Genomic DNA, 11,335 nt, shown 5'->3' with positions numbered 1-11,335 from the left:
CTTTGCACAGCCTAATAAGCCACAAATGATCTGGCTTTGCACAGCCTAATAAGCCACAAATGAGCTAGCTTTGCATAGCCTGTTTAATAAGCCACAAATGTACTGGCTTTGCACAGCCTAATAAGCCACAAATGATCTGGCTTTGCACAGCCTAATAAGCCACAAATAAACTGGCTTTGCACAGCCTAATAAGCCACAAATGATCTGGCTTTGCACAGCCTAATAAGCCACAAATGAGCTAGCTTTGCATAGCCTGTTTAATAAGCCACAAATGTACTGGCTTTGCACAGCCTAATAAGCCACAAATGATCTGGCTTTGCACAGCCTAATAAGCCACAAATAAACTGGCTTTGCACAGCCTGATTAATAAGCCACAAATGAACTGGTTTTCACAGCCTGGTAATAAGCCACAAATGAGCTGGCTTTCCACAGACTAATAAGCCACAAATGAACTGGCTTATGATCACATGATCAAAGCCCCACCCACTTTTGTGCATGGCCACCATCTTTCCTTCTTCTTTTCTTTTTTAACATGTCCCTCTTTCTTGGATGCCCCTGTTTTGAAAATCAAAACTTCTAACCTGACATTCTTTAAGCCAGTTCTTAGCTGCAGCTCAGGTTCCTCTTGTCTCCAGTTACCTCTCTGGTTACAAGTCCTTAAGGCAAAATCTTACCTGAGAAAAACCACCAGCCCTTCTGCAATGGCTGGCCCCCTTTTTCAAATTTCTCCTTGGACGTTGCAACAGCCGTCTAAATTCTGCAATGTCTTCCCGCACCGTCTTCATGTGCTCGTCCCACATTCTTGCCGATGACTGTGTTGGTAGTTATAAACCGGCTTGCACTTCATCCTCTTAGCTTATGGCAGTGGTTCTCAACCTTTTTAATGCCGCGACCCCAACCGGTTGTAAGTCGAGGACTAAACCGGTCGTAAGTCGAGGACTAAACTGGTCGTAAGTCGAGGACTAAACCGGTCGTAAGGCAAGCGGCAGAGACGGAGCAGGCCGACCACCAGCTGGCCCAGCCCAAGGGAGGTAAGGCACCCGCCGGAAAAGGGGAAAAAAATGGCGGACAAAAAAAAATGGCGGACAAAAAAAATGGCAGACAGCCTTGCTTGGCGACCCCCATGAAATGGTCGATCGATCCCAAATGGGGTCCCGACCCACAGGTTGAGAACCACTGGCTTATGGCATACTCAGATCAGGAAAGGCAGCAAATTCTGATTGCGGTGGAGAAACCTTGAGGCGAAAGAACAGACTTAAGAAATCCTACATGCTCGTGTGTATTTGTGTGTTGTTTTTTAGACTTGAGGAGCCACAGAGCAGTTGATCTCTGGGTTGGCAACGGGTCCTCAGCGGTGGGCCTCCTTCTGGACCAGCAATGATTCACAGCCTCTTCCTCATCAACTCCTCTGGAGACATTTTCCTGGAGAAACACTGGAAGAGCGTGATCAGCCGTTCGGTTTGCGACTACTTCTTCGAGGCTCAAGAACGAGCTTCGGAGGCCGAAAATGTGCCCCCGGTGATCTCCACCCCTCACCATTATCTTCTGAGCGTGTATCGACACAAGATCTTCTTCGTGGCCGTGATCCAAACAGAAGTGCCACCGCTTTTCGTCATTGAGTTTCTTCACCGGGTGGTGGATACGTTTCAGGTAGGTGAATAGAATTAATGCACAACTGTCTGTTTGTTTGTTTTTTTGGGGGGGGTTGTGATGTGGATGTTTAAAAAGCAGCATGCAGAAGCATGGATAATAAAATTCACGGAGGTGCAAAATGCATGCGTCGAAAGCTGACACGGCTAGGAGGAGAACACAGGGAAATCACATGATGTCTTGTGATGTAGGATAATGCAGTGTGACTGACAAATGCTTTCTTCTGACGTCATTAGGGATAAGAAGGCATTGTTGTAAAAATATCATCGCTGTGAAAGAAAAATGCATCGTTAGGGAACGATTGTCAGTATTTTTTTCCCCAGATTTGGGGCTCCTTAAAAACGCCTTTCGAGGTCCTATTCAAAAATACAGTAATGCTATTAGCATTAGTAATAAATAGTTTTATTCAATTGTTGGCAGATTCGTTATCTTGTTCATTTCAATTACCATTAGTTGCAATTAGTGGCTGTATATAGCTAGTTGATTCTTTGGATTAGGTTTGGCATTTAGTAGACCATAATCCGAATGTGAGTCAGTATATGAGTGTGGTGCTAGGGATATCCATGGTCCGGGTGTCAAGAAAGTCAAAAATGTCCCCATTTTTAAAGTGTAAACCAGTGTTTCTCAACCTTGGCAACTTGAAGATGTGGGGACTTCAATTCCCAGAGTTCCCCAGCCAGCTTTGCTGGCTGGGGAATTCTGGGAATTCAAATCCCCACATCTTCAAGTTGAAAAGATTGAGAAACACTGGTCCACATTTTTTGCAAACAGGAGCAGGGATCAACCATACAGGTGTACACCGTCTACCTTTTGATCCCTCCCTGCAAATGCCTCTCTACAATGCCCCTTTCCTACTCTACTGCACTGGTGGCAGGTTGAGCAGACAACCTGGGAGGCAGGTAAGGGAAAATGGAACAGCTCAAGCTTGCCCTGCTTGATCAGCCTGTTTGGCAAAACCAAGGTCCCCTGGGCGCGCAAACTTTCGTGTAAGTACTGCGAGCCCAGGGATGATTAGCATAAAGGCAGGACTGGCCTTGCCAAACAAAGCAACTCTTCCGAGCAGGATTGGCCCCAGGATTCAGCCTGATTTAAAGGGCAGGTCGTCCTCTATTTGCAACAGTTCGTTTAGTGACCGTTCGAAGTTACAACGGCCCTGAAAAAAGTGACTTACGACCATTTTCCCCCGGTCACGTGATCGAAATTCTGACGCTTGGCAACTGACTCATATTTACGACGCTTGCAGCGCCCCGGGGTCACGTGTTCCCCTTTTGCGACTGTCTGACGAGCAAAGTCAACGGCGAAGCCAGATTCTCTTAATAACCTTGTTACAAACTATAACTGCAGTGCTTCACTTAGCGACTGTGGGAAGAGAGGTCGTAAAATGGGGCAAAACGCACTTAACAAATGTCTCACTTTTGAAAAAGGGGGCCAGCCATTGCAGAAGTGCTGGTGGTTTTTCTCAGGTAAGATTTTGCCTTAAGGACTTGTAACCAGAGAGGTAACTGGAGACAAGAGGAATCTGAGCTGCAGCTAAGAACTGGCTTAAAGAATGTCAGGGTAGAAGTTCTGATTTTCAAAACAGGGGCATCCAAGAAAGAGAGGCATGTTAAAAAAAAAAAAAAGGAAAGATGTCCTCAACGAGGAAGGATCCAACGTAGAACTAAGGAGAAAATTCCTGACAGTGTGAACAATTAACCAGTGGAACTGCTTGCCTCCAGAAGTTGTGGATGCTCCACCACTGGAGGCTTTTAAGAAGAGACTGGAGGATTACTTGTCTAGAATGATAGAGAGTCTCCTGCTTGGCAGGGGGTTGGACTAGTCCCTAGGAGACCTCTAGGGTCCCTCCCAACTCTGTTATTCTATTATGAATTTTCTTGGAGACATATTTTAAATATATTAAACTATTGACATCTGTATTTTAGTTATTTTAAATGTACATGTCTGCTTTCCCCCCCCCTTGGGGTCTTCTCAGTTTTCCCCCTATCCCCATATAGATAGTTCCTTACAGGCCTATATGAAATTAGGTTGAGCTCTTAGTTGTAACTTGGACTCCTTTATTATCCATGTTCCTGGTTTTCAGTTTCTGATGGAGCTTCCTGATGGTCGTAAGATGAGAAATGCTGCTTTTGTGGCCTTTGAAGCAGGAAACCCACAAAGGGAAGATTTCTCCATTCCAAATCCTCTTCCGATGAACGGAAGCAGACTCTTTAAAATTGTACCTCCATCTGGTCTGATGATGGGATGGGCCATTTCCAGATGGTTTTAGTGGTCCCACAGTACAATCCCTCTCCCCTCCCGCCTTCTTTTCTGCTGAAACTGGGCAGGAGATAATCCTTTCTGAGCCGTGGCTCGTGTTCCCTTATTTTGGAAACCATTTATACTTTTGGTTCTCACCTAATTCCCGGGCATTTAGTGAATCTCTCTTTTCCTGAGGGCAGCTCGCTCCGAGAATGGAGAGCTGCTTAGTTTTGCTTCTCCCCATCCTCCCCAGGATTATTTTGGAGTCTGCTCTGAGGCGGTCATCAAGGACAACGTGGTGGTGGTCTATGAAGTGCTTGAGGAGATGCTGGACAATGGCTTCCCCTTGGCTACAGAGTCCAATATTCTGAAGGAGCTGATCAGACCGCCGACAATCCTCCGGACGGTTGTCAATACAATCACAGGTAGGCGGTTGTGACTGGCCTCACATAGTCCATTAGGCTAAAATGGGGTTGGTTGATTGGTGGTTTATGGGGTTGGCTGAATAGCCTACAGTCCGTAGTTAGTGTATGGTGAAGGGTTTAGTACAAACTAAACTCCTGGGTCCAGTTTTGCATGGCGTAGAGTGTTACACTGACACAGCCTACTTGGGCTTTTTGTCTGATTGTGGAAGATGGACAGAAAGGCTGTGTTCAGTTATCCTACCAAAAACCAGGGCTTTGTTTGATTTTGGGTTAACATGGCAATTGTAGTTAACAAACATGGTTAATCAAATCACAGGTTAATGTGATAGGCATACTTGGATATCTCCGAGACCGCCTTCTGCCGCAGGTTGCCTCCCATCGGCCAGTACGCTCCCACAGAGTGGGTCTCCTCAGGGTGCCGTCGGCCAGGCAGTGTCGGCTGGCGACCCCCAGGGGGAGGGCCTTCTCTGTGGGTGCCCCCACCCTCTGGAACGAGCTACCCCCGGAGATCCGGACGATTCCGGATCTCCTAACCTTCCGCCGCGCCCTCAAGACATGGCTTTTCCAGCAAGCGGGACTGACCTAGGGTGAATTTTAAATAGGGATAATTTTAATGATTTTAAACAAGACACAGCTATAAATATTTGGTTTTTAATTGGCTTTTACAGGGGAAATGTTTTGTATTGTTTTTAATATGCTGTGAGCCGCCCTGAGTCCCATGGGGGAGAAGGGCGGCATATAAGTTAAATAAATAAATAAATAAAATAAATAAATAAAATCGCTTCTGTTTGGTGTCTAAAGTTTCTAAGACAGCAGGCTGGTTGCATAGACCTTCCAACCCCAAAGCATTGCTCTGTCCCTCTGTGTGTGTGTGTGTGTGTGTGTGTGTGTGTGAGAGAGAGAGAGAGAGAGAGAGAGAGAGAGAGAGAGAAAGAGGGAGAGAGGGATCGTAGCCATGATTACATGGTGAAAGCCTACCTACTTTTATGTGACTTGTGACCCATGTAAAAAGGAGCAGGGCTTTGATTGTTGGGATGTGGCCACCATTTTGTCCTAGGTTATTGCTGCAGTGAAACTGACTTGTCTGGCGCGTGTTCTGGCTTCTTCCTCCCTTCTCCGTCTTTCCAGGAAGCACCAATGTGGGAGAGCAGCTCCCCACAGGGCAGCTGTCCGTGGTGCCCTGGCGACGGACCAGCGTGAAGTACACCAACAACGAAGCCTACTTTGATGTGATTGAGGAAATAGATGCCATCATCGACAAATCAGGTATTCCAGTCCCGTCCTTGCTCAAAGACAACAGAAATCTCGGCATTTATGGAAAACCACCTAGCCTTTGTCCTTTGCTTAGCCAAATTTTTGGAAGCAAATTTTTTACCCCTGCCTTTTTTCCCCTGGAGCTGACAGAGAGACTGCCCCATGTTCCTGTGCCTCAGGCAGACTAGAACTTAGTGATCTCTTCCAGCATCTTCACCTCTACATCAGATTGGCTTTCTTTTCTAGTTTACTTCCCCTAATTAGTTAATGAGTGGTTGCTTTGCCTACAGCTTGGCAAATATAAACTTACTGTCAGGCATGAAGAATCTAGACCAGAGGTCCCCAACCTTTTGGTTACGTGGAGAGAGATTTTTCCGCAGACCGGAGGGGCCGTGGTTTCGTGTTCTGCCTGCATCCCACGGAGGGGGCTTTGCTTGTTTGTGTGGCCCGGTTGCTGGCATGCCACAGCCCAGTACCAGTCCACAGACCGGGGGTTGGTGACCCCTGATCTAGACCACAATCAAGTTCCAGTTAGGAAGATTTATTGGTCATGCCTATTCAAAAAAAATCTAGCCAACTAATGGTCAATAGTAAGTTGGCCCTAGATAAGAGGGGCTGGACTTGGATTGTTTGTGGGAACGTAACGACTCTAGACTGATGACTTGCTTGACTCCACCCCCAGACTCTGCTTGCTCTTCTTCTAAACTTACCTTTTGGAAAAGGAATACAGAGAGTCTTCAACTTACAACCACAACTGAGCCCAAAAGTTCCATTGCTAAGCGAGACAGTTGTCAGTAGCTGCGTTTTACCCCATTTTACTACCTTTCTTGTCGTTAAGTGAATCGTTCCAGTTGTTAAGTTACCAACACGGTTGCAGATCGAATCTGGCTTCCCCCTTGAGTTTGTTTGTCGGAAAGTCACAAAAGATGGTCACATGACCCCGGGAGACACTGGAAATGTCATAGTGAGCCAGTTGCCAAGGGTCCAAATTTTGATCACGTAATTAGGGGTGTGTGAAAAACAGTCATGAGTCATTTTTTCAGTGCTGTTATAAGTTCAAATGGTCACTAATGGTTATATGAGGGTTAGAGTGTTTAGACTAGCCCCAGTGTCCTTCCTGATCTATGTGAATTATTTTTTGTTTGTTCGTCTATGTTGCAGGTTCCACAATTACAGCTGAAATCCAAGGGGTGATTGATGCCTGCGTGAAACTGACTGGAATGCCTGACCTCACCCTCTCCTTCATGGTAAAAACAAGAGGGGAAAGACCCTCTTGCCCATCAGTTGTAACAAATTCTCTGGCTGCCCTTTCACAGCCAACCATCCTGGAGCCAATATCCAAAATAGGAAAGCAGGAACATCTTCCCACAAGTGGTCTGAAACAGTCAAAGCAGAGTACCGGTGTTCTGCTTGACCGCCATAAATCCATAAAGTTGGTGTAGGTGACTTTGGTTCTTCATCTCTTGGTGGATATTCAGATTCTGCCACAGTTTATTTCCCGGCCTGCAGAGATGGATAAAAAAATTAGGAACAACTCTGGAAGAGAGAGGTGCAGCAGCTTTGTTGTAAAATAGGGGAAGGATCTTGCGGAAGGGAAGGGTGATGTGAGAAGAGTTTACCTCAGGGGTCTTCAAACTTGGCCACTTTAAGACTTGTGGACGAAGGGTCTTGTGGAAGGAAAGGGTGATGAGAAGAGTTTACCTCAGGGGTCTTCAAACTTGGCCACTTTAAGACTTGTGGACAAAGGGTCTTGTGGAAGGGAAGGGTGATGAGAAGAGTTTACCTCAGGGGTCTTCAAACTTGGCCACTTTAAGACCTGAGGGCTGGCTGAGGAATTGTGGGAGTTGAAGTCCACAAGTCTTAAAGTGGCCAAGTTTGAAGACCCCTGGTTTACATCTTTGAAAATGGGGATTGGGAACCGTGTCAAAGAGAGAAGACCAAAGCACAATGTAATGTGGCGATGTCTGAACTGGGCACTTCATAACAAGGTAGTAGCAACGTATTTCTCAACCTTGTTAACTTTAAGACCCGTGGACCTAAATCCCCAGAATTCCCCAGCCAGCAAAGCTAGCTGAAGAATCCTGGGAGTTGAAGTCCACAGGTCTTAAAGTTGCCAAGGTTGAGAAACACCGGAGAACAGCACCACCCGCCAAGGAATCTCCAGCTCTTCTGTCCTTCTTCTTTCAGAACCCCAGATTGCTGGATGATGTCAGCTTCCACCCCTGCGTGCGTTTCAAGCGGTGGGAATCCGAACGCATCCTGTCCTTCATCCCCCCTGATGGGAACTTCCGCTTGCTCTCTTATCACGTCAGCGCTCAAAAGTAAGATGGATTCTTCCAAGCGTTTTGGACTTTCCCTCTTTATCTGAGGGAACAAAAGATGGCTCCATGGAATCTTCCACCAGAGAATTCTACCTTTGGCTTCATACAAGTGTCTTCTTGGTACAGTCCATTTGGATGAATGTCCCTAACACACTGTAGTGCAGGGGTCTTCCAATTGGGCAAATTTAAGTCTTGTGGACTTCAACTCCCAGAATTCCTCAGCCGGCCATGATGGAATTCAAGCCGTTTCCTGAAAGGAAAGGTTTAAGTCAAACAGAAAAGCAAACTCAGACTGGCAGAAGGGCTCTTAATCTGGAAGAGGTGGGATTTATAGACATTCTAGACCAGGGATAGTAACCTTGTCTCTTTTATGACTCGTGGACTTCAACTCCCAGAATTCCTGAGCCAGCATGGCTCAGCTTGGAAGCCTCTCCCTTTCCCCTCAGCACGGCTGCCTCAGGAATTCTGGGAGTTGAAGTCCACGAGTCATAAAAGAGCCAAGGTTGCCTACCCCTGTTCTAGAATATTGTCGCTGCCTTGATTAGATGGTTTCGCACCAAATGGCCGCCAACCTCGGCTGGCTGGGGAATTCTGGGAGTTGAAGTCCACAAGTCTCAAAAGTTGCCAGGTTTGGGGACCCCTGCCGCAGTGCGATGCTTTCTACCTCAGCAAAGCAGCAAGACAGAGAATACAGCTTTTGTGAGATAGCAAAGCTGCCAAGGTTGGTGGGCATTTGGTGGGAGACCGTCCAATCAAGACAGGGACAAGATCCAAGAATGTACATACATCTCACTTCCTCGGGATTAAAGGCCCTTCTGCCACTCTGAATTCACCCTTTCTCGCCTGACTTAACCCTTTCTTTTCAGGAAACTGCTTATCGCCTTCCTGGCCTTCTCCCCAAGCTTTTCTCTGTGCATTTGGGCAGCCTTCTAACTAGAGCATTGGGCCACCTCTGTCTGCCATGTTTATTTTCTAAAGTCAAAATGGTAATTTGGGAAAAGAAAGATTGTGAGGATCGGGGATCCTAGAGGGCAGCTTCTTATTCACCTTTCTCTACATTTGGACAGCAAAATGAAGATGAGGGGGCAGCACCAAGGGAGGGGTCTATGGAAACATGGATGCCAGGGACACCAGGTTGTCTCCGCTACTGTGGGAGTTACACCACTTTGGGTACCCAGTAGTTTTATGAGAAAAGAATATTGGTAGCTCAGGGTTGAACTGTGGGGTCCTTGGTGCCCTCTGAGCTTGGTGGTTTTCTTGCAGACGTTTCATTACCAAACTAGATAACGTCATCAGTGCTAGAAGGGTGTGGGCTTTGCTCTTCATTTGTATATTAGTGGCTTGCCGTATCAGCGCTTCCTTGAACCATCAAGCCTAATCAACAACCTAATCAAGGAATCCCTAAGAACATTCCCACGAACAAGGATAAGGGCAAATCACTAGTATATAAACAAACAGCCACCCCACACCCTTTTAGGGTGATGCTGTTACCTAGATTGGTAGGTAACAGCAAGAAAACAGCCAAGTTCAGAGAGCACCAAGGATGCCACAGTTTTATGAGATGCCAACAGCTCGCCAATCTTCGGGCCACGCTTATTCTTTCCACTTGCTCTTGCTGTGATGCCAGCGGGGATTAGCAGGGTGCACCTCCTTTTGCCGTGATAATGCTCTTCTTTTTCTGCAGCTTAGTGGCCATCCCCGTCTACGTGAAGCACAACATCACCTTCCGAGATAGCAGCTCCCTCGGCCGCTTTGAGATCACCGTGGGGCCCAAGCAGACCATGGGGAAGACGGTGGAGGGGGTCCTGGTAACCAGCCAGATGCCCAAAGGAGTGCTTAACATGACCCTCACACCTTCCCAGGGGACACACACGTTTGATCCTGTCACAAAGGTGAGGAAGTAGATCCTTCTCTTCTGTAGGATTAAGATTAAGAGCCGTGGTGGCGCAGTGGTTAGAAAGCAGTATTGCAGGCTGACTCTGCCCACTGTCAGGAGTTCGATCCTGACCGGCTCAAGGTTGACTCAGCCTTACATCCTTCCGAGGTCGGTAAAATGAGGACCCAGATTGTTGGGGGGGGGAATATGCTGACTCTGTAAACTGCTTAGAGAGGGCTGTAAAGCACCGTGAAGCGATTATTATTATTATTATTATTATTATTATTATTATTATTATTATTATTATTATTATTATTATTATTATTATTATTATTATTAAAATTTAATAAGTTAAATTATATAAGTCTAATTGCTGTTGCTATTAATTCACTGTGAACTATCTTGTCACCCCTTTCTCCATCCTTCCCTTGGAAGCTCCTGACATGGGACGTGGGGAAGATCAACCCTCAGAAGCTGCCCAGTTTGAAGGGGACGATGAGTCTTCAGGCAGGGGCCTCCAAGCCTGACGAGAATCCCACCATTAACCTCCAGTTCAAAATCCAGCAGTTGGCGATCTCTGGTTTGTGATCTTTCAATTCTCCGACTGTCTTTTTTTTTTTTAACCCCTTTTTTAAAGCAGGAGTCCCCAACCTCCAGTCCGTGGACTAGTATAGTACCGGGCTACGGCATGCCAGCAACCGGGCCGCACAAGTAAGCAAAGGCCCATCCGCAGGATGCAGGCAGCACTCATCTCTTGTATTTTGAATCAGTTCTTAGCCAGCTTGATAAAAGAGTATTTCAGAATTTCCTTCAGAAGAGAATATCGGGGGAAAATATTTTTAGAGCGTTATGTTCTTGCATTTTTTTAGAGGCAGGATCTGCAGCCTCTCTTAGTTCCCATACTTTCATTAAACTCTAGAGCAGGGGTCTCCAACCTTGGCAACTTTTAAGACTTGTGGACTTCAACTCCCAGAATGCCCCAGCCAGCCATGGCTGGCTGGGGCATTCTGGGAGTTGAAGTCCACAAGTCTTAAAGTTGCCAAGGTTGGAGACCCCTGCTCTAGAGAAGACCTTGAAAGAAACTTCAGTCCCGTATTGTTGGTGTTAAGAGGAATTGTGAGACATTATTGCGAAAGGGTTTTCCTCCTTTGAAGAAGTTCAGAGAGGTTATCCACCCAATTTCTCCGCCACAATTGGCTGAACGTTTTGGAAAACGTTTCGGGTGAAATTTGTGCCCAGTTTTTGCAGCCTCCTCCTCCTCCTCCGTCTTCCCCATTGCGTCACCTTCACACCCTCGTCTTTTCTGCTCTCTCCAGGTCTGAAGGTGAACCGTTTAGACATGTACGGAGAGAAGTACAAGCCTTTCAAAGGGATCAAGTACATGACCAAGGCTGGGAAGTTTCAAGTCCGGACCTAAGACAGCTTCTGCCCAGGAGAAGACGTGGGATTACTCCTCCACCTCTGCTCTCCTCTTCCTCATGGTTGCTTCTTGATGTGACCCATCTGGATGTCTTCTGAGACAGGCTACTTTCCCCCCCCACCCCCGGTTGGGCCAGCCCTTCTTCCTTCTC

At 46.7% G+C, this 11,335-nt stretch overlaps 1 protein-coding gene across 1 annotated transcript; it reads left to right on the top strand.

The window, feature by feature from the left end:
- Nucleotides 1-1,317: 1,317 nt before the first annotated feature.
- On the top strand, nt 1,318-11,289 carry AP3M2 (adaptor related protein complex 3 subunit mu 2). The gene is made up of 8 exons (XM_015816540.1): nt 1,318-1,650; nt 4,142-4,313; nt 5,442-5,579; nt 6,729-6,814; nt 7,755-7,888; nt 9,573-9,780; nt 10,200-10,344; nt 11,081-11,289. The coding sequence occupies exons 1-8, from the start codon at nt 1,378-1,380 to the stop codon at nt 11,179-11,181; spliced, it is 1,257 nt and encodes a 418-aa protein (XP_015672026.1). The 5' UTR covers nt 1,318-1,377; the 3' UTR covers nt 11,182-11,289.
- The last annotated feature ends 46 nt before the right edge of the window (nt 11,290-11,335 follow it).

This window comes from Protobothrops mucrosquamatus, unplaced genomic scaffold (genome assembly GCF_001527695.2).
Source record: "Protobothrops mucrosquamatus isolate PMUCROS unplaced genomic scaffold, P.Mucros_1.0 scaffold462, whole genome shotgun sequence".
NCBI lineage: Eukaryota > Metazoa > Chordata > Lepidosauria > Squamata > Viperidae > Protobothrops > Protobothrops mucrosquamatus.
Note: the sequence above shows the minus strand (reverse complement) of the source record. Positions and strands in the feature narration are given on the sequence as shown.

Excerpts from the sequence above, each read along its gene's own strand:
- AP3M2 (XM_015816540.1), top strand. The coding sequence starts at position 1,378 with ATGATTCACAGCCTCTTCCTCATCAACTCCTCTGGAGACATTTTCCTG. Across the intron at positions 1,651-4,141 it reads GGGTGGTGGATACGTTTCAG|GATTATTTTGGAGTCTGCTC; the intron begins GTAGGTGAATAG and ends CATCCTCCCCAG. Across the intron at positions 7,889-9,572 it reads TATCACGTCAGCGCTCAAAA|CTTAGTGGCCATCCCCGTCT; the intron begins GTAAGATGGATT and ends CTTTTTCTGCAG.